Genomic DNA, 23,656 nt, shown 5'->3' with positions numbered 1-23,656 from the left:
TATTAAAGTGACAACGCAGCACGAAGGCAATTCGTTCGATATACAAACGGTAAAAAGGTTCTTGTGAACAAACTATTTGTACTTATTTGAGAAGTTTGAACATGTCCTAGTCTGATCGGCTTGCAAACCCAGACTATGCGCTTGTTTTGCTAGACAAGATGGCGATTGTAAACGTCTGTAGGACTATATGTTATCTGGCTTTTCGAAACACACGGACCTGCGAGTGCAAATGAATTGGCTTTATTGAAAGGCAGTGGACACTATTGGTAATTACTCAAAATAATTATTATCATAAAACATTACTTTGTGACGAGTAATGGGGAGAGGTTGATAGTATAAAACATTGGGAGAAACGGCTCCCTCTGAAGTAACGTACTTTTCAAGAAAGATGTAATTTTCCACAAATTTGATTTAGAGACCTCAGATTTATAATAATTTGAGGTTTCGAAATCAAGCATCTGAAAGCACACAACTTCGGGTGACAAGGGTGTTTTTTCTTTCATTATCATCTCGCAACTTCGACGACCGATTGAGCTCAAATTTTCACAGGTTTGTTATTTTATGCATATTATTGAGATACATTAAGTGATAAGATACTGGTCTTTGACAATAACCAATAGTGTCCAGTGTCTTTAAACAGATCAGAAGAAACAGATCATGTCGGCTTCGAAGGTAATTACATAAAACTGTCGACAGGAAAATCACCTTTTACATAATAGTTTCTTGATGAGAATTATTTCTAGTGTATTGTTTTAACCTCAATGGCACGGGAAAGACGATTTGATGTTGTGGGAATCATGAACTCAGTAAAACATGGCGTGACCAAGGTCTACTCCTACCTGAGAAAAATATTCAAACATTAGGAGAATCGAAATGTCATACTTTCCAGGCATTAAACATTATGGGATCAGCCATCCATTAGTGACCCTTTTAAACTTTTCTAAAGGCGCTGGCATCACGGCGTTTAGTATAAATATTTCTCAACCACTTCACCGCAGCATGCAGACTCTAATCTATGGCCAGGGGCGCATTTTGCGCCTAATTCAAATATTAAGGATTAATCTCTGGGAACAAGCGCATAATAAAGTACATACAGTTCATGCACTTGGCTAACAATATTGTTTGCTGTGGGATCGATCATGCATAACTGAGACGGCATCGTAAATCGACAGCCAAAAATAGACTTCTTTAATGCGTTGTTGCCCTAATTATTAATGGCTGCGGCTCATGGCCAGATCACTGAATTCGTCAATGTTGACATAAGCCACAGCCGATAGTTTTCGACTGGTATTGGCAGAACACATGTTTATCGCAACGATACAACCGACCGCGGCTGAGATACAAAAATATATTAAACATAAGTAGAGGGAGCCCCAGTATTTGGACACACGTTGACTGTTAATCTGTTCCGTTAGTGTTCTTTCAAGGCATCGTCACAAAAACTTCCAATCCATATTTTTTTATGACATTTCAACAATGAGGATTTGTGACCAAAAATATTTTATCTACAGAACCAGTGGAATCAAAAGCCTAACTGAAATCACCGAAGATTGATGAAACATTATAGGAAAAAACATTGCTTCATTCATGTTGTAGTGTCCATTGAAATTACTGCATGAGCCTCTACCAAAGACTAGCCTAAAAGAAAGTATTTGTACATTTGTCGACAGAGGGCGCACTTCAGTCCTACTACTAAAGTCAAGAATCCAGCTGATAAAAAAAAACTCAAACCAACTAAACAATCATCAAGTAAAGAAATTAAGTTTGTTGTTTTATTTTTCCCTATGATAGGGTGCTTTCCACACATGAAATCTGATAATAATATAAAAGCCCCACTATTTCTGAAAAAGTCCTCCAGATGCTTGCTCCAGACAAGGTTTTGTTTGGAAGATTTTGAAAGGAAGATTTAACCATGTAAACTTGATGTGTTACATGACGTTTGCCACATCGATGATCAGAAAATTAGCCGGTGTGGCATAAGATTCTGTGTCCCCATATGGCGAACTATGTACAAACTCCTCCGGCCCTTGTTAATTTCCCATATAATAATAATAATTTTGGGGGCTAATCATCCTTAATCGCAGCTAAGAACTGAATTGCGAAGGACGTGGATACAATGTATTCGAGAAGCAGGCGTGCAAGGGCGCCTCTGGCTGCCAGCCACTTCAACACATTATGACCACGGAGCACAGCCAAGATCAACAGTGTTTGATTTTTCCCGAGGGAGGAAAACCGGATGGTATGGAAAACCCTCGTGGCACAGCAGAGAACCAACGCACAACTCAACTCACATAAGGCCCTGGCCGGGAATCGAACCGGGGTCACCTTGGTGAGAGGCGAGCGCTTTACGCACAATCCAAACATGCCAACCCATATGGGAGACAGAATCTCAGGGGAAAGGAATATCCTGCCACACCGGCACTAAAATTTGGGCTAGTGACAACCCTGGAATACACCACTGACAGTTGCTATTCTACATTGATAGTTGTGATTTTTGTTTTTCTGCAGTTAAATCTAGGTGCCCGATGATGGTTTGTACTTCCACTCCGGTGGTCTCTGCCTCTCTCTCGGTTTGACGTAATCCAAATGTTCTTGATAAAGCTCTAAGACTGAATCATCTTTGTAATCCCAATGAATCTTGAGATTGGGAGGGAGTTCCAAGTTGCTCATGTCGCTGAAAACCGTTGTGTCTTTCACCTCCGTCTGGTAGAACGCCACCACGTCGTCCATGGTACGCATCTTGCTCAGGAGGAAACTTGGGACGTCGTGTTTGAAGACTGAGTGACATTTTGATAAGATCTGGGGACAAAAATTATTGAGATGTTTCTTGAGATGAAAGTACTGTTTAACATAATTGGGTAATATAACTGAAATTACAAATATGTTTAAAATGTTGTAATTGGTCACAAGTATGATCAATATCAATAATCAAAAGTCTATATAAACAAAATAAGTTATAAAAACAAATACCCATGTAAATTAACAAAAGTCAATACCAATGATCAAGAGTCAATATAAATATATTAATGTTAAATAGAAGTGTAGGCCTACACTAGACATGTAGCTACACCAAAGACGATGAAGTCAAAGATTTTTTAAATATACATGTAGGCCTACATGACTTGAATTTGGGTTAAAATTCCACAAGACAAGAGGGCTAATAATTCAACCGGATCTTTACAGGATCAGAACCAATTGTACTAGCTAAATCTAAATGAGAATTTGTTTTGATTGAAAACAAGCACTAACAGAAGATTGGTCTCACTTGTCTATTGGATAATATTATTAACAGAATTAAAATATACTCATCAGAAACATTTGAAAACAATAAAAGTTATAACACAGTTAGGCATTGATATTAGATTGAAAAACACAAGACCATCGGACATGTACAGTACAAATTAGGAGTTTACTGGCCAAAATCACTAGTCTCAGGCCTGCGGCCAGTGTAATATTCCAGCCCTGAATATTTATAGTGGAGTATCTCGACGGTGGAAGGTAGAATTGGGCAATGGAGAAACTGGAATGAGAGTGTAGACTGGTGCCAAGGTAATGGGAGACAAAAAAGGGAGTAAAAAGCAGTGGAAGTCAGAGAGAGGAGAGATGGGGTACTGGAAAGGGAAATGTAAGCGCAGATAGAAATAAGAAGATTGGGAAATAAGAAAGAAGACAAAAATTGCTACATTGTAGTTTAACAAAAGAGAGAAAACTAGGATCAAATACAGTTTGGCACTGAAATTCACAATAAAACAATCAGTATGTAAAAAGAGTATGGTGCAATAATTATTCACATAATCGACGCAAATTGGATTTATAGCGAGCATGTCTCCACCAACAAGGTGATCAACGTGTCATACAAGAGCATATAGAAAATCCATATAACTAAGCAATACAATTATGACATAATAAAGCAATGAATCACAGTTGCTGCTTGAATTGGTGGCTTTGCCTTGATCACTGCGTTAGCATGGGCAAAAAAATTAGACAATATCTTTAGTAATAGCAACACCACAAGCAACAGTCGTAGTAGGTCAGCGATTGGTAGTAGCATTCCGAACTGTAAAGTTTTACAACTGATTTGAGCAACAATTTAATAAAAAAAGAACGAGTACTGTAAACAAAAGCACATTCAAGAAATACACAATATTCATACAAGGCTGAAAAACACACTAAAAATACTCAAGGATATAATATTTATAAGTACAAGTGAATCAAAAGATGTATCAATGAGAAAACATAATTATCTGATTGCAAACTGCTTGTCAACCAAAAGGACCTATGGTATTAAAGGAACACGCTGCCTTGGATCGGTCATTTGGTCTTTGAAAAGCGTTTGTAACTGTTTGTTATAAAATGCATATGATTAGAAAGATATTTTAAAAGTAGAATTATAATGATCCACACAAGTATCACTCGAAATTGCGTGGTTTTCCTTTTACCTCTTTGACAAACACTGTCGGCCATTTATGGGAGTCAAATGTTTGACTCCCATAAATGGCCGACGTTGTTAGTTCGCAAAAGTAAAGGAAAACCACGCAATTTCGAGGCAAATGTGTCTGGATCATTGTATTCTACTTTTAAAACATCTTTCTAACCATTTGCATTTATAACAAACGGTTACAAATGCTTTTCAAAGACCAACTTGACCGATCCAAGGCAACATGTTTCTTTAATGCAACGCAACAATAAAATACTTAATGGCCTGGTGTTTCGAGCAAAGACTCTACTATAGTGCTATTAGTGGGGTCAAAACCTCAGGCCATTAAAAAAATATTGTAGTCATTGCAAAATGTGTATCAAGAACAAACGACCGACCTGATATTTGATGAGATTGTCTTTTAGGTCTACTTCCGTCCAGTCACCCAAGGCTTTGTCTGGAAGGACCTCCAGAGTGACAGCTTGTAATTTCTCCATCAAATCCTCAGGTGGGTTATACACTCTCTTACGGGTTTTTGGTCTAAAAGAATGATTTTGATGGGATAATAAAAAACAGATGCAATAACAATTTGTTGAAATTATTACTGTGAATAAAAGAAAAACAAGTAAAAACAACCAAAACGGGTACATAATTAATGTTAAATGTAGATTAATTTGTCTTATTCGGTTCGGTTCCGTTTGTCTTACTTGATTTAGAGTATGTCAAAAAGTTAATTGTATTATTTACTAGAAAGATGCAAGAACACAACAGGACGAACTTGAACACATAGGAGCTAGGTACGAGTACCTAACCATCTAGTGTATTTCAGTGTACCGTACAAGCCACGTAAAAACAAAACTACTTACATGTAGCTAAATTTAAAACTTGACAGCATGCCCAAGATTTTATTGTCTGGCCAGTAAACTTATGATTGGTCAAGTCCGGAACAAAGTAGAATGAAGAGGGATTTAATAGGTAGACCACTGACCACCAACATAAGGGATTATTTTTATTTATTTATTTCTTTCTTGAATATTCTGGGGTAACTTTGGGGAAACCTTTCAGAGAGAACACTGATTGTCAAAGGTGCCCAGCATTGAAACATCTTTCACAGTTCTTTTTTAAATACACAAGAAAAATAATGGGATGGATAGGTCAGTTGGTAGAGCACCGGCCGTTAATTAAAGTTTTTATTATTATCTAGCTACCTACCTGTCGATGAATGTAGCTTTCGGCGTGTGAATGATGTCCATGTATTGAGGCTCAATCTCAACGATTTCTTCCTCCATGAGCTCATCTTCCACGTCTTGGCTTGGACCACTCCCTTTTAAGATCTTCTTGACCCATGACTGCTCAGTGCTCCGGAGATTGTCAATGGCAAGGATGCTACTTGTGCTGACCTACAAAGAAACAAGAACGTACAAGTAACCTTACGCTCAAGAGTATAGTTCACGTCATTAAAATGATATTTATTTACAAATATATCAAGCACCCCAGAAGTAATACCGAAATGGCCAAAGTAAGGAAGGCCAGACATAATTTATAGGGCTAGTTTGGTAGACCCCGGCACGTTACACTCGAGGTTGTTGGTTCAACCCCCCTTTGGCCTTGAGCATATTGAGTAACCTTTTTGTAGTTCACCCAATGTTTTGGAAAGAATTTTCGATCTGAAGCTGTCCATGTACAATATTCAGATTTCAGCTGAAAATGTAAAATGCAATATGTTCAATATGGGGAGGCATTAAAAGGTAACCACCCTTACAATTACATTTATCATGTTTATTTGTTAGTACTTTAACAAATAAAAAAATTGAAAGTATAATTTATTAATCATTTGGTGGGGCGAGCAATACCCATGCGCTTACAGAGACTTTCTTTTGGAGGTATTAAGCGCTTACTCCTAGAGCTAAGAGGTTCATTCCGCTATCGTCTCATGACACGTGGAGAAGATTGAGTGTTTTTAACTTAAAGACCCTGAACACTGTTGGTAATTGTCAAAGACCAGTCTTCTCACTTGGTGTATCTCAACATTTGCATAAAATAACAAACCTGTGAAAATTAAGCTCAATTGGTCGTCAGAGTTGCGAGATAATAATGATGAAAGAAAAAGATACCTTGTAACACGAAGCTATGTGCTTTCAGATGCTTGATTTCGAGATCTCAAATTCTAAGTCTGAGGTCTCAAAAAAAATTTTCTCGAAATCTCTGTCACTTCAGATGGAGCTGCTTCTCACAATGTTTTATACTATCAACCTCTCCCCATTACTCGTTACCAAGTAAGGTTTTCTGCTAATATATATTTATTTTGAGTTATTACAAATCAATAGTGTCCACTGCCTTTAGTTTAAAAAGCGCCATCTCCATTCTCCAATACTATTTTCTCTCTCTACCTCTCTCTCTCTCTCTCTACTACCGAGGCGAGGTCGAAATCATGTTGAGGCTTGCCCGTCCTTGTCTATCTCTCATTAGGTTGAGAAGATCAGCTGGAAGCACCCCGATGTCCCTAACAACTACATCTGTATACATGTAGCTGAGCCTTTGTCTTCCCCTGTTTGTCCTTCCATGTTTCGGTGACCAGGTGATAAGCTGAGAGACAGGTTCTTTGGTGCTTCTGTATGAATGCCCTGCTAATCTCAGACGATGCTGTTGTATTTTGGTGGATAGTTTTGGTTCCTCAGTTCTGTATTTGTCATGTGTTGACTCCACTCCAGTGAGCGTTGAAACATTTCCACATCCAGTTTTTCTTCAAGTTCCCTTGTGAGTATGAGACTGTCCATGTATCCGAGCCACACAATATAAAGCAATGGTCTCAATCATTCATTCAAAGTACTGTTTTACTTTTTAATATTAATTTAAATAAGTATTTTACTTTAGTTTTTTTTAGTAGTTTACTAGTTAGTTAAAGAAATGCAGTTGTTATTTATATGGTACAACTATAGAATGCAGGTACACTTCGAAGCTTCGACTGCGCCTCCGCGGAGACGGAGTCGCGGTGACGTTCATACGTACACAGTACACCGGAGTTGAGGTCGCGCTCTGTTGCTTAACTATAAATATTTGGCAACCTAGAGGGCACTCTGAAAGATGCACAACAGCGCCCTCATTAGGCTCGAAAATACACAACTGCGCTATAGCTAATGCGCAGCTGTGTTGTCAATTTATTTTATACGATAACTCACAAGACCATTTGATGATTATTATTTTACCCCAAAAGAGGATTATTTCCAAAAGGGAAATAATTAAAGACCGAATCCTAATACATTAGAGGATTATTCTAAAAAAGGGAAAGAAAGCCCGAATTCCGTACAATTATTAATATTGCCCTCATACACTTAACCTCATTAGAGGATTATTTGAAAAAGGAAAAGAAAGCCCGAATTCCGTACAATTATTAATATTGCTCTCATACACTTGACCCCATTAGAGGATTATTTAAAAAAGGGAAAGAAAGCCCGAATTCCGTACAATTATTATTATAGCCATAATACACTTCAACCCGTTAGAGGATTATTTCAAAAGGGGAAAGAAGCCTTCACGATTGCATCATATGCTCGTCTTCCTAAAGACGCCCTCTATCGGCCATTGTCCACACCGCGCCTCCGCGCCTCCACCTTCCCCGTCTTCACGATTGCATCAAATGCTCGTCTTCCTAAAAACGCCCTCTATCGGCCATTGCCAACACCACTCATGTCACACTTTGACTCCCTACGACCCTAACATTTTATCTGTTGTATTCATCAATCGCACTCAATACAATCAAGTAGTATAGTACGACCAGCTATTTTCTTCCTCCATGCTACGACCAAGTTACTTAAAACGTACGTGACCGCGACTCCGCCTCCGCGGAGGCACAGATAGAGCTCCGAGTGTACCTGTATTCTATAGTTACTCCTATTATATTATTGTTGTTTATTCCGTTTTCTTTTTACACTTGTTTTGAAATCGATTGAATAAAAATATTGTAAATCAAAAAACAAAAAAATATGAGTGTGGAGTGGGGGGGGGGTGGGGATCCACTACATCACACGGCGCTCAATTCATTTCAATTCATCATGGCAATTAGCAAGCTAAATAAAAATTCATACAAACTTCTGAACAAACCGTTATTTACTTACCTGCCGATGGACAATTACATTAAATAAAGACGATAAACGAGCAATTCTCGGCAAACATCTTCTTATTGCTGAAGTTTGATAGAGCGCCATGTGCGCCGCCATGATGGATTTTGGCTGAAATGTACCTAGAATCCCGTACGTTAAATCACTTATAATTACTACATTATTTTAGGTACCAGACCAGTCGTCGAAGTCTTGGTTGAGACCATTTTTACAGAGGGTAGAGCATCTACCTAAAATGAAAACAATGACAGTTTTGTACAAGGTTGTTAATTAAAATAAATAAAACAATCACCAGTTGTTATTCTTAAACGTCGACTAATCTCTCTACTTTGCAATAAAATGTTATGTTTGTTGTAGTATGACATTGCTATTCAGTGCTAATTTCTCCCCTAAAAAAATGTCAAAACCCACCAATAACGTTAACCAACACGAGAACCAGTTACTGGTTGACATTCATTAAATCATGCACACATAGTACCCTGCCTAATAATAGTAGAATAGTATGAGTATGGTTTTCCCCCCTCACACCCGTGGATGATCTCATTAACCGAAAAATATTTTTGGTTATTATGTGTTATTGATTAATATTTGTTCTTGCTAGGATTTGGTAATTTATTTTTCTCTGTTGGGAGGGGGGGACGACCTGCCAATGGCATAACCCTGCCGAGCGCTGATTGGCTTTTAAAATCCTCCAGGGAGATGGTATCGATTAATCAGTTATCTAATGACCAATCAGAGGATCATAAATTGGGCCGTTATAATCTAAAAAAGGGGGGGGGGGGTAACCTACTTGTAGCACATAATACATTTATAAAAGAAAAGCTGAGCCGTCTGTCTGGTATTCATAATATCAACTCACAAAACGTGTTGTTAACATGTCCACGTGATGCATCCTGGGTAAATTTTAAAAAGTTGTATAATTTGGTTTCCTCTACCATCGCAATGTGACATTGGCAATGTTGTACACAAAAGATTCTTGCAGATTTTGTCTTGCCCCATCGTAACACATCACTGTCCCCTAATGATGATTGACACCCCTCTAGGACATGTGGTGGTCCAGCTTAGGACATCAATGGGCTGACCAGTGTGTAATAAGAACACAAATTTCCTCACGGAGCGAGGTAAAAAATGAAATAATTATTAAAAACATGAAAACTTCGAGAACATACACTACAAGATACGCATGTTACGTCTGTGCACCTAAATGTAGCCCGAGCCCTAAATGTAGCCTGACCTAAATGTAGCCCCAAGCATGTACCTAAATGTAGCCCGGACCTAAATGTAGCCCCAAACATGTACCCAAATGTAGCCCGGACCTAAATGTAGCCCCAAACATGTACCCAAATGTAGCCCGGACCTAAATGTAGCCCCAAGCGTGTATCTAAATGTAGCCCGGACCTAAATGTAGCCCCAAACATGTACCTAAATGTAGCCCGGACCTGAAATGAACTTAGCCACAGACATTACACTACTGCGTATGGTGTTCCAAAGAAGAAACTTTGCGTCGCCGTCGCCTCCGCCTCTTGACTCTTGAGGGCGCTGTTTCACAATCCTGCACAAATCTATCTTTAAAGATGTAAATGTGCCTTATATTCAGCAATAGTATAATCCGAGTAAAATGTGCTGTTGCGCCTTCAAGAGTTCAGAAAAGTTTCCGTCGCCGTCGCCGCAAAAGTCGCCGTCGCCGTCGCCGTCGCCGTCGCCGTCGCCGTCGCTTCTGAATTTTTGCTTTACATGCAGCACATTTTACTCAGATTATTACTGGATCGATTGCTGTCACGGTTGGTTTCGTTCCATCACATGTGCCGGAGCAAAGAGCAGAGCCCAATTTCATAGAGCTGCTAAGCATAAAAATTTGCTGAGCATGATAAAAACAGGATTTCTCAACCAAATTTCCACGTGATTTTCAGGATAATCAAACAACAGCTGAATACAAGTACCAAGCAATAATCAACAAATGTAAATTTTGTTGGTAATCCTGATTTTATCAAGGAAGAAATATCATGCTAAGCAAATTGTCGTGCTTGGCAGCTCTATGAAATTGAGCCCAGATTCGATCGTCAATACTGGTGGCTAAAAAATTAATGAAGTATAGGTTTTCCCGGCCAATTTCAGCAAAAAATCCATTATTTTCATTAACATGCATTCAAATTCACGCAGTAAGTTCCCCTAATCCTCTCAAACTAGGGTTTCTTTTTAGCTATTAATGCATTCAATTTCGTTTTTTGTGCACACTTGATGGCATTTTTCTCTTTTAGATTCGCTTCAGTCATTCTATTTCATTTTAGGTATTCAAGATTACACTTTGAACATTCTTAAGTTGAATTTCTACTGCCTATTTACAATTAATAAATACCTTGGACCGTTTCAAGATTCTGATTGGTCATAACCCGGTCACGTGTGGGAGTGTTTACGATGGTATAAAGACCGGCTTTGGAAAATAGCGAATTAGTGGCCACTAAATCAGCATACATTGTGTAAACTTTGCGCGTTGCACTGTATCGCATGCTTTATATCCATGTAGTTTCATTGCAACTTCGCGCGCGTGTAACAGGTGCGCGTGTATAACTGACGCTGAGCTCATGTGCGCGTTTCAATGCACAAAGAACATCTTTCGTCAAATCATTTGCCTCCTTTGACCCCAGTGAAGGCGCTGAACAGATCATTATTTAAAAGAGTCAGTCACTGGTCTCAAAGATCAGTAATGTGATTAACGCACGAAAGAGATGGGAACCATCAAAAGCTCAAATATGGCCCCTGAACATGTCTGGAAGTACCGCCGAGAGAAAAGTCACAAAATTTGGACAATTTTAGCCGTTTAATTCGCTAAGAAAGGTATTTATTAATGGGAATAACAGTGTTCGGACCCGGTCTTCACTGCGTGGTATTGACCGGGTTGGTGGCTGGCGCTGTCATTTCACCATTCACAAGAACTTGCCAATATCTAACAATCTACGAAGTTTCAACATAATCGCATCATTACTTCAAGAGTTATACGACTTCAAAAAGTGCACCTTTAATGCCGCGTCACGTGACCCCCGATGACGTCATTGATCTGAAACTTCGCACATTGATGCCTGACAGTTAACGTGTGTGTAAAATTTAAAGTGATTACTAAAAATTTCACCACAGACATCTTCAAAAAGTCCATTTTGAAGAGTTTTTAACCTGCCGCTAGAGGGCGCTGTTGCAATGTGTGACGTCATCAAAATTTTCTTTGAACTGCCTACCCTTGCTAGACACTTACGTCCTTGGGCAACTTCATAACTTTTACCACTTTTGAGTTACAGGGCACTTCCGTTTTTGGCCTGTTTCGACCGGAAGTAGATGTCATGTTAGGTCACGCACACGAAAAATAAATGAAGACCTAATTTTTCCCTACCCAATCCCGCAAACATTTTGGCTGATTTGATATAGATTTTCAAACATTTAACATAAAACACCTTTAAGATGACGTCACGTGACCGGTGATAGTATTGGCCCAAGACGATGGTGCTTGATTCTGGATAGTATACTACGCGCGGTTGAATCGCCAAAGCACGCCCGCCACGGTATGATTTAGTTACGTGGACGGCTCGAAATCTAGACTACACTGTCTGGATTTCGAGCCGTCCACGTAACTAAATCATACCGTGGCGGGCGCGCTTTGGCGATTCAACCGCGCGTAGTACACTATCCAGAATCAAGCACCATCGTCTTGGGCCAAGACTAGACCGGTGATGACGTCATCATGACATCATTACCTTAGGATCATTATTGCACCATACCCTTCGATCCCTGAAAGTTTCATTGCAATTGCTCTTTAGGAACTATGCAAAAAATTGCGAATTCGGCCTCGGGAAATAGGTCCCTCTTCTGGTCACTCAAAGTCCCTCAGGGGAATAGACGTACACTAGTTACCTCATTGCCAGTCAATATGTGTTCTGGTAACTCCCTGGAGTACTATTTCCCGGGAATATGCACGGTCGTTTCATGAAAAACGTTTTAGCCCGGGGTTAACTTCCTACCCATGAGCAGGGTTAATTTGTTCCCCAGGAAAACGCAATTTTCCGGGCAACTCTCGGGGAGTGAAAAGATGGGCCAAAAGTTCCCGGGAATTTCCCGGGATACCTGTAGTGTGAAAAGGGCTTTAGTGTGAAAGGGGCTTGGTAGTAAAACAATTTATTAGCCCGCCTTCGAACCAAAACACAAGCTGCGGCAGCCTCTGAGAAAAATCGATATTGTATCATTGGTGCTGTCATAACAACTCAAACGATTGGAACAGTGAGTTATTTACACTGCCGGGTCCATTTTTAACAAAACATCAACAATTCTTTGGGGAAATTTCATCAGCGCTACGATATTAAAAATGTCAGTTCAACGTCGTTTGCTGCTTCCGGTGGTTGAATGGATGACCCAGTAAAAGGGAATGAGAACCTGTTGATGTTAATAGAGTAGTGGACAAAAGGCATGGCATGTTGGAAGGACAGGCGTAGCGCGAGTGGGAATAACGTCAACATTGTGCAACGTATTTAATTAAGAGTGAACGGACACCAGTTGCAAGAATAATGTATAAGGAGAGGCTTGCATCTTACCTTATTTTTTTTTTTTTTGGTAAAAAAACAAAACAAAACACATTAAGCTGTGTGCCGCTATACAGATAATCCAGAAAGGCTGAATAACAACCAGAAATAAAAGTATCTTAAAGGCAGTGGGCACTATTGGTATTTACTTAAAATAATTTTTAGCATAAAACCTTGGGAGCTGTTGATAGCATAAAACATTGTGAAAAACGACTCCCTCTGAAGTAACGTTGTTTTCGAGAAAGAAGTAGTTTTCCACGAATTAGATTTCGAGACCTCAGAATAAATTATTAGGTCTCAAAATCAAGCATCTAAAAGCACACAACTTCGAGTGACAATGGTGTTTTTCGTTCATTATTAACTTATTATCTCGCAACTTCGACAACCAATTGAGTCTAAATTTTAACAGATTTGTTAGTTTATGCATAATGTTGAGATACACCAAGTGACAATTACCAATAGTGTCCAGTGTCTTTAATCTTTTGTAATCTTTTTATTTAGCTTTTGGTGAACTCATTCTGCGGTATTTGATCATGGGTAATTTTGTGCTATAGTTCCATTTCCATATTACCTATTTGAGTTCTGTTTTCTGTTGTGTGTATTTGAAATAATGTCTTTATTATCAAAATATTATATTTGTAAATATTCTTATCTCAAAAAAATGTCTTAATTCGACCTCTGGCTGTGATGACTTTGTTATAAATAAACCATAACAATACAATTCAATTTTCCCGGGGTTCTCTGATCAAGGGCCCCGGACAAAAAGCCCATGTAGGTTTTATCTGTAATGATTCGTGAATTTTCGCCGCGATCTTTATCCAAGAAATGTATTAAAGACACTGGACACTATTGGTAATTGTCAAAGACCAGTCTTCTCACTTGGTGTATCTCAACATGTGTAAAATAACAAACCTGTGAAAATTTGGGCTCAATTGGTCGTCAACATTGCGAGATAAGCATGAAAGAAAAAAACACTCTCTGTTACACGAAGTTGTGTGCTTTCAGCAGATGCTTGATTTCGAAACCTCAAAATCTAATTCTGAGGTCTCGAAATCAAATTTGTGGAAATTTACGTTTATGCTTCAGAGGTAGCCGTTTCTTACAATTCAACAGCTCCCCATTACTCGTTATGCTAGTAAATATTTTGAGTAATTACCGATAGTGTCCACTGCCTTTAACTATCAACGACCAGCTTATGTGGGTCTGAATACCCTTGACTGAATACATGTACAAAGGGAACGTAAGTCGCTTTAAACCGTTTCTGTAATTACACGAATTTCCGTTTTTCACTTTTGGAGATTTTCACGTCTCATTATGTCATTGGTAAAATCTACGTTGAAAGGAAAGCTGGTAATAATTGTACCGCGGGTATTAATAGGTACGTGACCTTCCATGCTACCACCATGCATCTGATCGTGATCCCTGTATCCAGTAACATCGACAGAAGCTATTTTAGTTCGTTGGAAAAAGAGGAACCAGACTATTTTTCCTTTCAGCCTCGTTTTGATGACAAGATGACAACTTTTGGTGTTTGAACTAACACCAACTCATCGGGTTCACATTCCACATGTTGGTTGAACAGTTAGTTTCAAATTGAAAACCAGAAGACGAAAAATGAGACCGATAACCTTTGTTTTGCCGATTTACTCTGAAGTATAGAATGTCGCTAATTAGAAAACTAGAGTAAGCGAACTGATTCTCAGTTCTGAACAAGAGTGAAGTTTTGATGGATAAACTTAAAACTTCATCAAATCATCCAGTTCATAAAATGTTTTCTGTTTAATTTGTTTGTAGACAAAACTATCTTACATGTCTTATAGTATTTTTATTTCATCACACACAATAAATAAAGACACACGAAAATCCCGTAAGGCATAGATATAAGGTGGATCAGAGCTCCGTCTGTGATTGGTCTAAACGTGTTGAAGGCGTGTACACACGTGAGTCGATTTCTGTCTATTATAGTCGCACGAAGGCGCGCCGCGGCGGCACTCATCTTGCAGTGACAACAGATACTTTCCACACTGGTTTATGATGAGCGCCTCGAGATCACAACATACCCAAGCATGAAGAAAGTAAGGAACGTTCTCGCCCACATAGAAAAATTTAAATTTAAAATCTTTCTTACTCTACTTCTTGGATTGGTTTCACTGAACGGCTCCCAAGCCCATCTCGACCGTACATTTTTCGCAGCTAACCATCGGTCTCTCGAGAATGTCAGTTTCTTAGTGAAGAAGTTCAATTCAGCTGTGCTCTGTGTGAGTTACTGTCACTCTGAACATGAATGTAAATCAGTAAACTACCGTCTGAAAGATCAACGATGTGAGCTGAATAATGCCACCAAAGACCAGTATCCTGGTAGCTTTGTCGACGAGTATGGCAAGGTATACTATGACGATGATGTGAACACCCCTCACTCCTCCCTGTTCGTAGGAAGTACTTGTAACGAGTTCCTTGAGGCAGGTTTTGAGAGCGGTATCTACACTATCTTTCCCAGTGGGTTCCCGGAGGGTCTCAGGGTCTACTGTGACATGAAAACCACTGGAGGAGGATGGATCGTCATTCAAAGGCGCCTAGATGGGAGCGTTGACTTCTACCGGGACTGGGCGGACTACCGGACAGGTTTCGGCAACTTGACGGGTGAGTTTTGGCTTGGAAACGATAACCTACGCGCCTTGACCGAGTCGGAAGGAACATGGCAGTTCCGCGCTGAAGCAGAAGATTGGAATGGCGAACAAGTTTGGTCAGAGTATGGTGTTTTTCGAGTCCACGGAGAGAACTTCGCGCTCTTTTATGATGTACAAACCGATAGCAGGTCAGATAACACTAACGAACTACGTATTTTTGCAGATCGTAACGAAATGTCGTTCAGCACAAGCGACAGGGACAATGACATCAGTAATAGACACTGCGCCCAACAATACAAAGGAGGTTGGTGGTACGCCAACTGCTGGAATTCTAACTTAAACGGTGTGTATTATGACCGACCAAGAGTAGCTGAAGATGGAATAGTACTGTACAGATGGAAGAACAGTTATGACACAGTGAAAAAATGTAGCATGAAAATTCGCCGTGTATAAAGTGTAAACAAAATTGTCGATATTATTTCAAATCAAGGGCATGTTTTTGAAAAAAAAACACTGCGAACTTGCTTGGTTGATTTGTAATTGTCGCATGTACTTTACCGCGCGTGGTTTGTCAAAATAGGAGATATCAAAAGTAACTATTGCACGGAAACAAGTTAGTGGCAGAGTTCCTAGGTTTTGAGCATTTTGCCTGCCAGTAACTGTTGCTATGAAAATATCTCTGTTATTCTTTAATGCACTGGACACTATTAAATACTAAAAATAAGTGTTAAGCATAAAAAGTTACTTGGTAACGAGCAATGGAGAGCAGATAATATAATATAAAACATGGTGAGAAACGGTTTCCTCTGTGAAGTAAACGTAGTTTTTAATAAAGAAGTAATTATTCACTAAAATATTTGAATTGAATTCGATACCTCATCAGCTGATGTCTCAAATTCAAGCATCTGAAAGCACACAACTTGCGCGACAAGGATGTTTTTTCTTCCATTATTCTCTAGCAACTTCGATGACCAATTGAGTTCAAATTACACAGGTTTAATAAAATATGCATGTTGAGAGACACCAAATGAGAAGACTGGTCTTTGACAATATTACTAAAAGGTGTCCAGTGCCTTAAAAAACAAGTGAGTTGTGCGTGAATAAAGTACATATCCTTTTAAATTAGAATGGACGACATGGAACGTCATGGTTCTGCTCACCCTGAGAAATTGTGCGATGACGGGCAATGTAACAATGAAGAGACCACGGACATGGATAGAGGTAGACTTGCAAGTCTGAGATCGCGGTCATCGCGCCGAATTAAACTAGTTTCCGTTGTTTTTCCCACTCTTGAACAATACCCTTTTCATCGCTCCTTGATGTTTCATTTACTATTTTTGTTTTGTTTTTATTGTGATTAAACCACTGTGGCACGTGACTACTTTCTTAACTGCTCATGAATATAATTGTAGTGCACAGTCCATGTATAGGTTAAAGTTCACGCTGTGTTTATGTGAATAAAATCACTTTCCAAAGTTGGTAGCTATTGAAGTGTTGTGATGACTTTAATCTCCCCACGCAAATACATCACTTTATTATACAATTAAAGAACAGTTACAGGGTGGGGTCAAAACAAGATTATAGAAGTTTATAAACATTTGAAGAACACATGGTCTCTTTGGTCATCAATTCATGCCTACTAAATTTATACTGGGATCGTACCCGGGCAGACCCATTACCAAAGTACCCTCCCCCCCCCCCCCGTAAAGAAGTCTCCCCAACGCCTCCACATTTAGATCTGCTCTCGGGAGGATGGAGATGTTGCTGGGGATGATATGCCGTCTGCGGAGAATTAAAGATGCAGAAACAATAATATTGATACAAAGAAAGCTGTTTTCCCAGATTATAAAAACCAACATCACAGCACGAAATGGTGCTCCAAATGGCTGGATTAAGCCTTCAATAAATCAAAAGCCAACTTCTGACTGAGGTGCAAATATCACCCTCAGACCCCCCCCCCCCACCCTTCGCCACTGAGCGACGAGCAGTGTTAACGCCCACGTACCATTTTTTTTCTTCTTCAAATTGCCCCCCCCCCCCCCCCGTAAACAAAAACAAAATGAATAATAATAAATACGGACCTGATCACACCACTTTGCAACAAAAAACTCATTTTTATTCAGACAATTATTTTTATACAACAAATAAAAACCGGTGACTGGTGAATTGAAGTGCAGACTGTAAAACGCACACAAAATTCTTTTTAGTAAGTCCTTTAATCTCCCCATCCAAAAAAAATCCCCTTTCTTGTTTAGTTGCATGCGATCATCAAAGGAAAGCATGTTTTAACCACTGCTTTCAGACATAGACCATTCTGTCATACCAAAATTAATGTCATTGCCATGCAGAGACCTTTCTATACAGAAAATGTGCGGTGCTACGTCTAAGCTCAACAGAGGGCGCTATCACACATTGCTCACACACACACACACACTTTTGCTTTTAGGTGTTTTGTGCGTAAACTTGAATATCAAACCAGTAACTGGTACGGTAATTTTTCACAAGCTTCAAACAGGGTCTCAAAACAAAACCGGTTTTAATGCAAGTAAAACCAGCCAAGTTTCACGACTGCTGGAGGTGTAAATTTCATGCATTTGTTCGCCTTTATTTACAATATTTTGTATTGCAATGATTGATGAATAAATCGATGTTAGGTGTGAGTGATGAAGGCAAAGGCAAAGCAGAAGAAGCAAAAGAGTAAGTTATAATAATGTTTTATCACTTGTTTATTTGTTTATACCTTTGGAAAAGTTTCCGTATGGCGCCACCACTTTTTCATTCGATATGAAATAATATAGGAACTTATTTACCTGATTGATATATCCCTTTTTGTAAAAATGAGTGAAAAAGTGGTGGCGCCATACGGAAAGTTATCCATACCTTTTTTAAAATGTTAGTTAGTAACTTGAACAACAGCTGGCCACAATCACTCCCAAGGAGGCAAAGAGGTTTAGCGAACACATTTACTGGTTAAACCATTAAAAAAGAGGTTGAGAAATACAATTAGATCAATGTACATGTACCCTGTCTTTACTCCCCGCCCCACCACCGATTTTTTGTCACTCAAACAATAACATGTAAGTTTTATTTTTATTTTTCTCCCTCTGAAAAATCAGAAAACACCATGAAAATGAAATGGAGTCTACAAGACATGGCGAGGGCTGTGAAGGCAGTACGGGAAGACAAAGTCCCTTTACAACGAGCTGCCACAAAGTTCAAAGTGCCAAGAAACACACTGAGATATCGGATCGACAATGACATTCCCATCAAAGAACTAAAACACATCCAGAGAGGGCCCATCACTGCCTTGAGTCGCAATAGTGAAGAGCATCTCGCAAACTTCATCGTCTACTTGGAGAAACATGGCTTCATGCTTCATCGCAAAGTAATAAATGATTTTGCCTGGTTGATGGCCAAGAAAGAAGGCACACACGTCAAGTTCAACGGGGCAATGGGTCCGGGGAAGCAGTGGTGGTCGGGATTTCGTCAACGCCACCCCGAAGTGAGTGTCTGGAAACCACGGAAGTGCCTTCCGCTTACGCAAGCGAACGTTACAATGAAAAACAAGCTGAAGCGACATTTTAAGGCACTCGATAGAGTGCTTGAGGAGAACGGTATTAAAGATGATAGACGGAGGATCTTCAACTGTGGGGAGTCTGGAGTTGAGGTTGACATTGCGTCCCGGCAACCAGGCTACCACGACACGAGACAAGGACCAGGCGCAGAGAACGTAGAAACCAAGGAACACATCAGCATCCAGTTGTGTGTTACTGCATCGGGAGAGTCACTACCCCCAATGCTTATATACAAAGGGAAGAAATCTCCCAAGGGCAGAGCCATACAGGGCGGTCCCGTAGGGGCACTCTATGCAACCTCCAAGACAGGCTTCTTGAACTCTGAACTTTATCTTCTGTGGTTCAAGAAGATCTTTCTCAAACACATCACTGACCGTCCAGTCGTCTTAATCCAGGAAGGTACTAGCTGTCACATGACGCCAGAGATCGTCGAGTGCGCGCAGCAGAACGAAGTCGCTTTGTATTGCATTCCGATGGGAACCTCGCGCATCCTTCAACCCCTTGAAGTCAGCGTCATGGAGCCGCTTAAAGAGCAGTTGAAAAAGGCCGTAACTGATTTGCATGAGTTCAAGAACAGTCCGGGTCCTGTCATCACTCGCTTGAACTTTGCCTGGGTCTTCAGGGAGCCATTCGATAATGCAATGTCCAAACATACCATCAAGAAGGGGTTTAAGAAGACTGGGCTCTGTCCCTGGGATCCAGACCGGATCGCAATCGAGGCGAGGAAATCCGACATCATCGAGGTGGACCAAGGGACTGAAGTTGAAATCAACGAGCAGACCCCAGAGGCTCAGCTGGCTGTCATGGTCTCTGAAGTGCCTGAACCCATTCGGGGTCAAGATGATGAGATTATTGAGATGGTCGTCAACGACGACGACAGCAATGAGGTCATCATTATTGATCAGATCATCGATATGGGGGTCAGTACATCGGGACAGCTTGAACCAGTTCAGATACTTGAAGACGAGGAGGCACATTCTATATCGAGCGATGACTTGGATGAGATTCTTGCGGAGGAAGATGAAGAAGAAGAACTTTTAAATGAAAGAAGAGGGTTGTCTGATGACGAATTAGTTATTATTTCACAATAGATCACCAGTAGCAGGCCTAGAATTACACGCAGGCCACGAAGGCTACAACCTCTGTTGCCCCTGGTCTTGGCCTTGCTGCCCCTTCAAAAGTTCCCCATAGACTTTAAGATTTTCCAATGGAAGTGCCCTTTGCAAAATGAAAATGACCTTGCCCCCTCAAAGATGAAATTCCAGGCCTGCAGTAGTCCCACAGATATTGTCAATTGAACAGTTTATTTTTGGGTCAAAACTAAGTTTCATCACAAAGGAGGTTGCTCTTTGCACTGAAAAAGGAAAATATAAATTTTGAATACTGTACCTGTACATTTTGTAAATTGAAATACACCGTACAAATGTTTACGTATGAGACAGTTTCCCTTTTTAAGAGTTAAACTCTCAGTTGCATACGTCGAAGGCACCAAAACTTGAATGTTTTAGAATTTCTTTTTTTTACACCACCCAGAATAATGTACACCACATCCATCAATAAGATAGAGGTTGTGTTCTCCTTCATTACAGTTGTGAAAAATGAAATTAATGTGGTTGGAATTTCACAAACATTTCTGTTTATTGGTTTTATCCAATTTATACATTTTTTTTACATGTAGTGTACGTAGAGAATATCTGGCTCAATTGTCGTCTGAATCGGGTGTTCACGCCCTCTTTGTCAGCTGTAGACATCGGTGTTTTATCAATCCCATGACAAATGCCTGTAACCCCAACCATGGCACCAGGGCTCAAGTTTGGGAATAAAAAAAACCAAAAGACTGCAGGGCTTGTTAGTTGTATACATGTAGCTCAAGATTTTTACTGGACCAGAGAATTTGGCACAGTTTCACTTTTCATCTGTTTTTGGGTAGGCTGACTAGGAAAGATTTATCTCATTTTCTCATGGGTAATAATTCAATCAATACTCAATGGAATTGAAGAATATTTGTATTTATTACATGTAGCTTACATTATGTTAAATTAACTGCATTGATATGTTATTAATATAAAAACACAAGGGCCCGATGCATAAATCACTAGCATTGGTTGGGCCAGTCGTCCACTGTTTATTTTAAAAAGGAAAGCTGAAGTTTTCAAATGAAATGCCAAATGAAATGATTTTATATAGTTTGATTTTGCCCAATGTGTGTAAAGCACTGTGTTCTACAGGCGTACTGGATTAATATTTTGGGTAACTTAACCATGACGCTGGGTAACATTCCGACGGGTTAACTTTCCCACCGTTCGCACTTGGATTATTATTTGACTTGAGTAAACTAACCGAGACCGTGGGAAAACTAACCGAGCTGGCCCCCTGCGTAACATTGAATAGTTCGATAATCACAGAAATGTTATTCTTCCATGACAAAACTTGTCAGCTTCTTCGGGTCACGGACGGTCGGGTTAGTTACCTGGGAGGAAGACTTCCTGGGCTGTTCACATTGGACTCAAAATGGGTAAGTTACCCATTGGCTCGGTTAGTTTACCCAAATTAAGTCCAATGCGAACAGGGCTTTACTTGGGTGGGATTCATACCCATAACCTTTACCAACTCTAGAGCAGATGGCTCACCACTAGACCATGGAGTGGTCACGGGACATACCTGAATTTGCAGTGCCTTGCACATATCGATGCGTATGGGTAAAACCAAAATTGGATTATTCTTTACCCCAAATGCAACTTTGATACTTTGAATGTTTAGACATGACAGTGACCGAGTTAAAATTTACTCTGGTTCACTATTTGTTCACCAACTTTGATCAAACTCGGTCAAAATAGAAAAAAACTATCTGAATGCAAGGATGTTTATTATTGTAAGAAGATAATAATTACCGGTAGTAAACTTGCGGGTACATCTTTTTGGTTACTTCTTATTTCCTAAAGACTTTGTATAGTACACATTTACGTTTCAGTAATAATTTGAGAGTGGGAATTAAAATTAAGTTATTTTGGATGAAGCTACTTGGCTAACCTTGAGGCGATTTCTTAAGTGATTGGTGTGAATATGAATTTGATTTTATTTATTAAGCACTTTTAAACATTGTACCAAAGCGCTTTGCACTACTACTCGTGTTCATTGGGCCTTTAGCATACCTAACACTACAATGTATATCAACTCCTGTGGAGTATGCAGCACCGGCAGCCATTTGGGCATACATGTACAGGTTGTTAATTTTTCACATCAACAATCTCTATCCTTTCGGGTTGCCATTTACTCCTGGTAGAGCCGCGAAGGTGCAAGATGCGAAAATGAAGCTTTATCTATTGTTGGAACATGAAATACGCATGGGCGCCATTTCAGCAAGTGAAGGTTTTGTTTCCCATTGATAGGAAAGGTCATTGTCTACACTGATCTATTGTTGTATCAAAAGAGTTACTTGCCGAAATGGCGTCCAGTGGGATTTAACATTTCAGCCCGAGTTCCGCATCTTGCGCCTTTGACGCTCTATAATCTTTGCTCCTTGATGATAATAAGCAATTATAGTCGAATGTCTTGCCTAAGAGCGCAATTGTCACAATCAGGATTCGAACCCCAAGTTTACCCACAAACAAATGTGTATTCTCCATTTTTAATGTGTTGAGGACAAGTTTTAGCATGATGTTTAAATTTTGTAGGCACGGTTGATGGTTAAGATTATTTTCCAGGGTTGAAAACCTGACGGGTTCCATTGTCTTCAAATACAAATAGCCTTTCATTGAAACATTTTCAAACACAAATTTTTCTCAAAATAAAATAATTTAATCACAAGTGATTGTCTTTGTACCCTCTGTGAACGATAATTTGGTAACAGGAGTTGACTCTTAATTACTTGAACCACAGGGCAAAATTTCATGGCTCTGCTTACCTTAAAGGGAAGGTACACGCTTGGCAATTACTCAAAACAAATATTAACTTAAAAACTGACTTGGTAACGAGCATTGGAGAGCTGTTGATAGTATAAAACATTGTGGGAAACGACTCCCTCTGAAGTAACGTAGTTTTTGAGAGAGGTATTTTCTCACTAAAATAATAAAAGACTTCTAGCTAGAAGTCTTATTCCTATCTGAAAGCAGATAAATTCGTCCAACAAGGGTAATTTTTCTTTCATCATTTTCTCGCAACTTCGATGACCGATTGAGCCCAAACTTTCACAGGCTTGTTATTTTATGCTTATGATGGGATACACCAAGTGAGAACACTGGTCTTTGACAATTACCAAAGGTGTACGGAAGCATGGAATTCCGTGCTCTTTTCAAGCGTATTTATTTTCATAGGTTAGCGGGCAATTTCTGCAAAGCAAAGCATGCGTATTCAACAT

General features: G+C 39.6%; 3 protein-coding genes across 3 annotated transcripts; 2 read left to right on the top strand and 1 right to left on the bottom strand.

The window, feature by feature from the left end:
* Positions 1-1,745: 1,745 nt before the first annotated feature.
* Positions 1,746-8,687, bottom strand: LOC139938520 (large ribosomal subunit protein mL50-like). Its single transcript, XM_071934089.1, has 4 exons — positions 8,533-8,687; positions 5,630-5,817; positions 4,816-4,957; positions 1,746-2,799 (listed from the first exon to the last, which is right to left on the bottom strand). Exons 1-4 carry the CDS (start codon positions 8,632-8,634, stop codon positions 2,515-2,517), a joined length of 717 nt encoding a protein of 238 aa, XP_071790190.1. The 5' UTR covers positions 8,635-8,687; the 3' UTR covers positions 1,746-2,514.
* A 6,476-nt stretch (positions 8,688-15,163) lies between these two features.
* Positions 15,164-16,177, top strand: LOC139938347 (ficolin-3-like). Its single transcript, XM_071933808.1, has one exon. It carries the CDS (start codon positions 15,164-15,166, stop codon positions 16,175-16,177), a length of 1,014 nt encoding a protein of 337 aa, XP_071789909.1.
* A 2,082-nt stretch (positions 16,178-18,259) lies between these two features.
* LOC139938492 (uncharacterized) lies at positions 18,260-23,069 on the top strand. The gene is made up of 2 exons (XM_071934054.1): positions 18,260-18,421; positions 18,841-23,069. The coding sequence occupies exons 1-2, from the start codon at positions 18,388-18,390 to the stop codon at positions 20,388-20,390; spliced, it is 1,584 nt and encodes a 527-aa protein (XP_071790155.1). The 5' UTR covers positions 18,260-18,387; the 3' UTR covers positions 20,391-23,069.
* Positions 23,070-23,656: the final 587 nt, after the last annotated feature.

Source organism: Asterias amurensis, chromosome 6 (assembly GCF_032118995.1).
Source record: "Asterias amurensis chromosome 6, ASM3211899v1".
NCBI classification, from domain to species: Eukaryota; Metazoa; Echinodermata; class Asteroidea; order Forcipulatida; family Asteriidae; genus Asterias; species Asterias amurensis.
Note: the sequence above shows the minus strand (reverse complement) of the source record. Positions and strands in the feature narration are given on the sequence as shown.

Excerpts from the sequence above, each read along its gene's own strand:
- LOC139938520 (XM_071934089.1), bottom strand. The coding sequence starts at position 8,634 with ATGGCGGCGCACATGGCGCTCTATCAAACTTCAGCAATAAGAAGATGT. Across the intron at positions 5,818-8,532 it reads ATGTAATTGTCCATCGGCAG|GTCAGCACAAGTAGCATCCT; the intron begins GTAAGTAAATAA and ends GTTTCTTTGTAG. Across the intron at positions 4,958-5,629 it reads AAAGCTACATTCATCGACAG|ACCAAAAACCCGTAAGAGAG; the intron begins GTAGGTAGCTAG and ends TCATTCTTTTAG.
- LOC139938347 (XM_071933808.1), top strand. The coding sequence starts at position 15,164 with ATGAAGAAAGTAAGGAACGTTCTCGCCCACATAGAAAAATTTAAATTT.
- LOC139938492 (XM_071934054.1), top strand. The coding sequence starts at position 18,388 with ATGAAGGCAAAGGCAAAGCAGAAGAAGCAAAAGA. Across the intron at positions 18,422-18,840 it reads AAAGCAGAAGAAGCAAAAGA|AAAACACCATGAAAATGAAA; the intron begins GTAAGTTATAAT and ends CTGAAAAATCAG.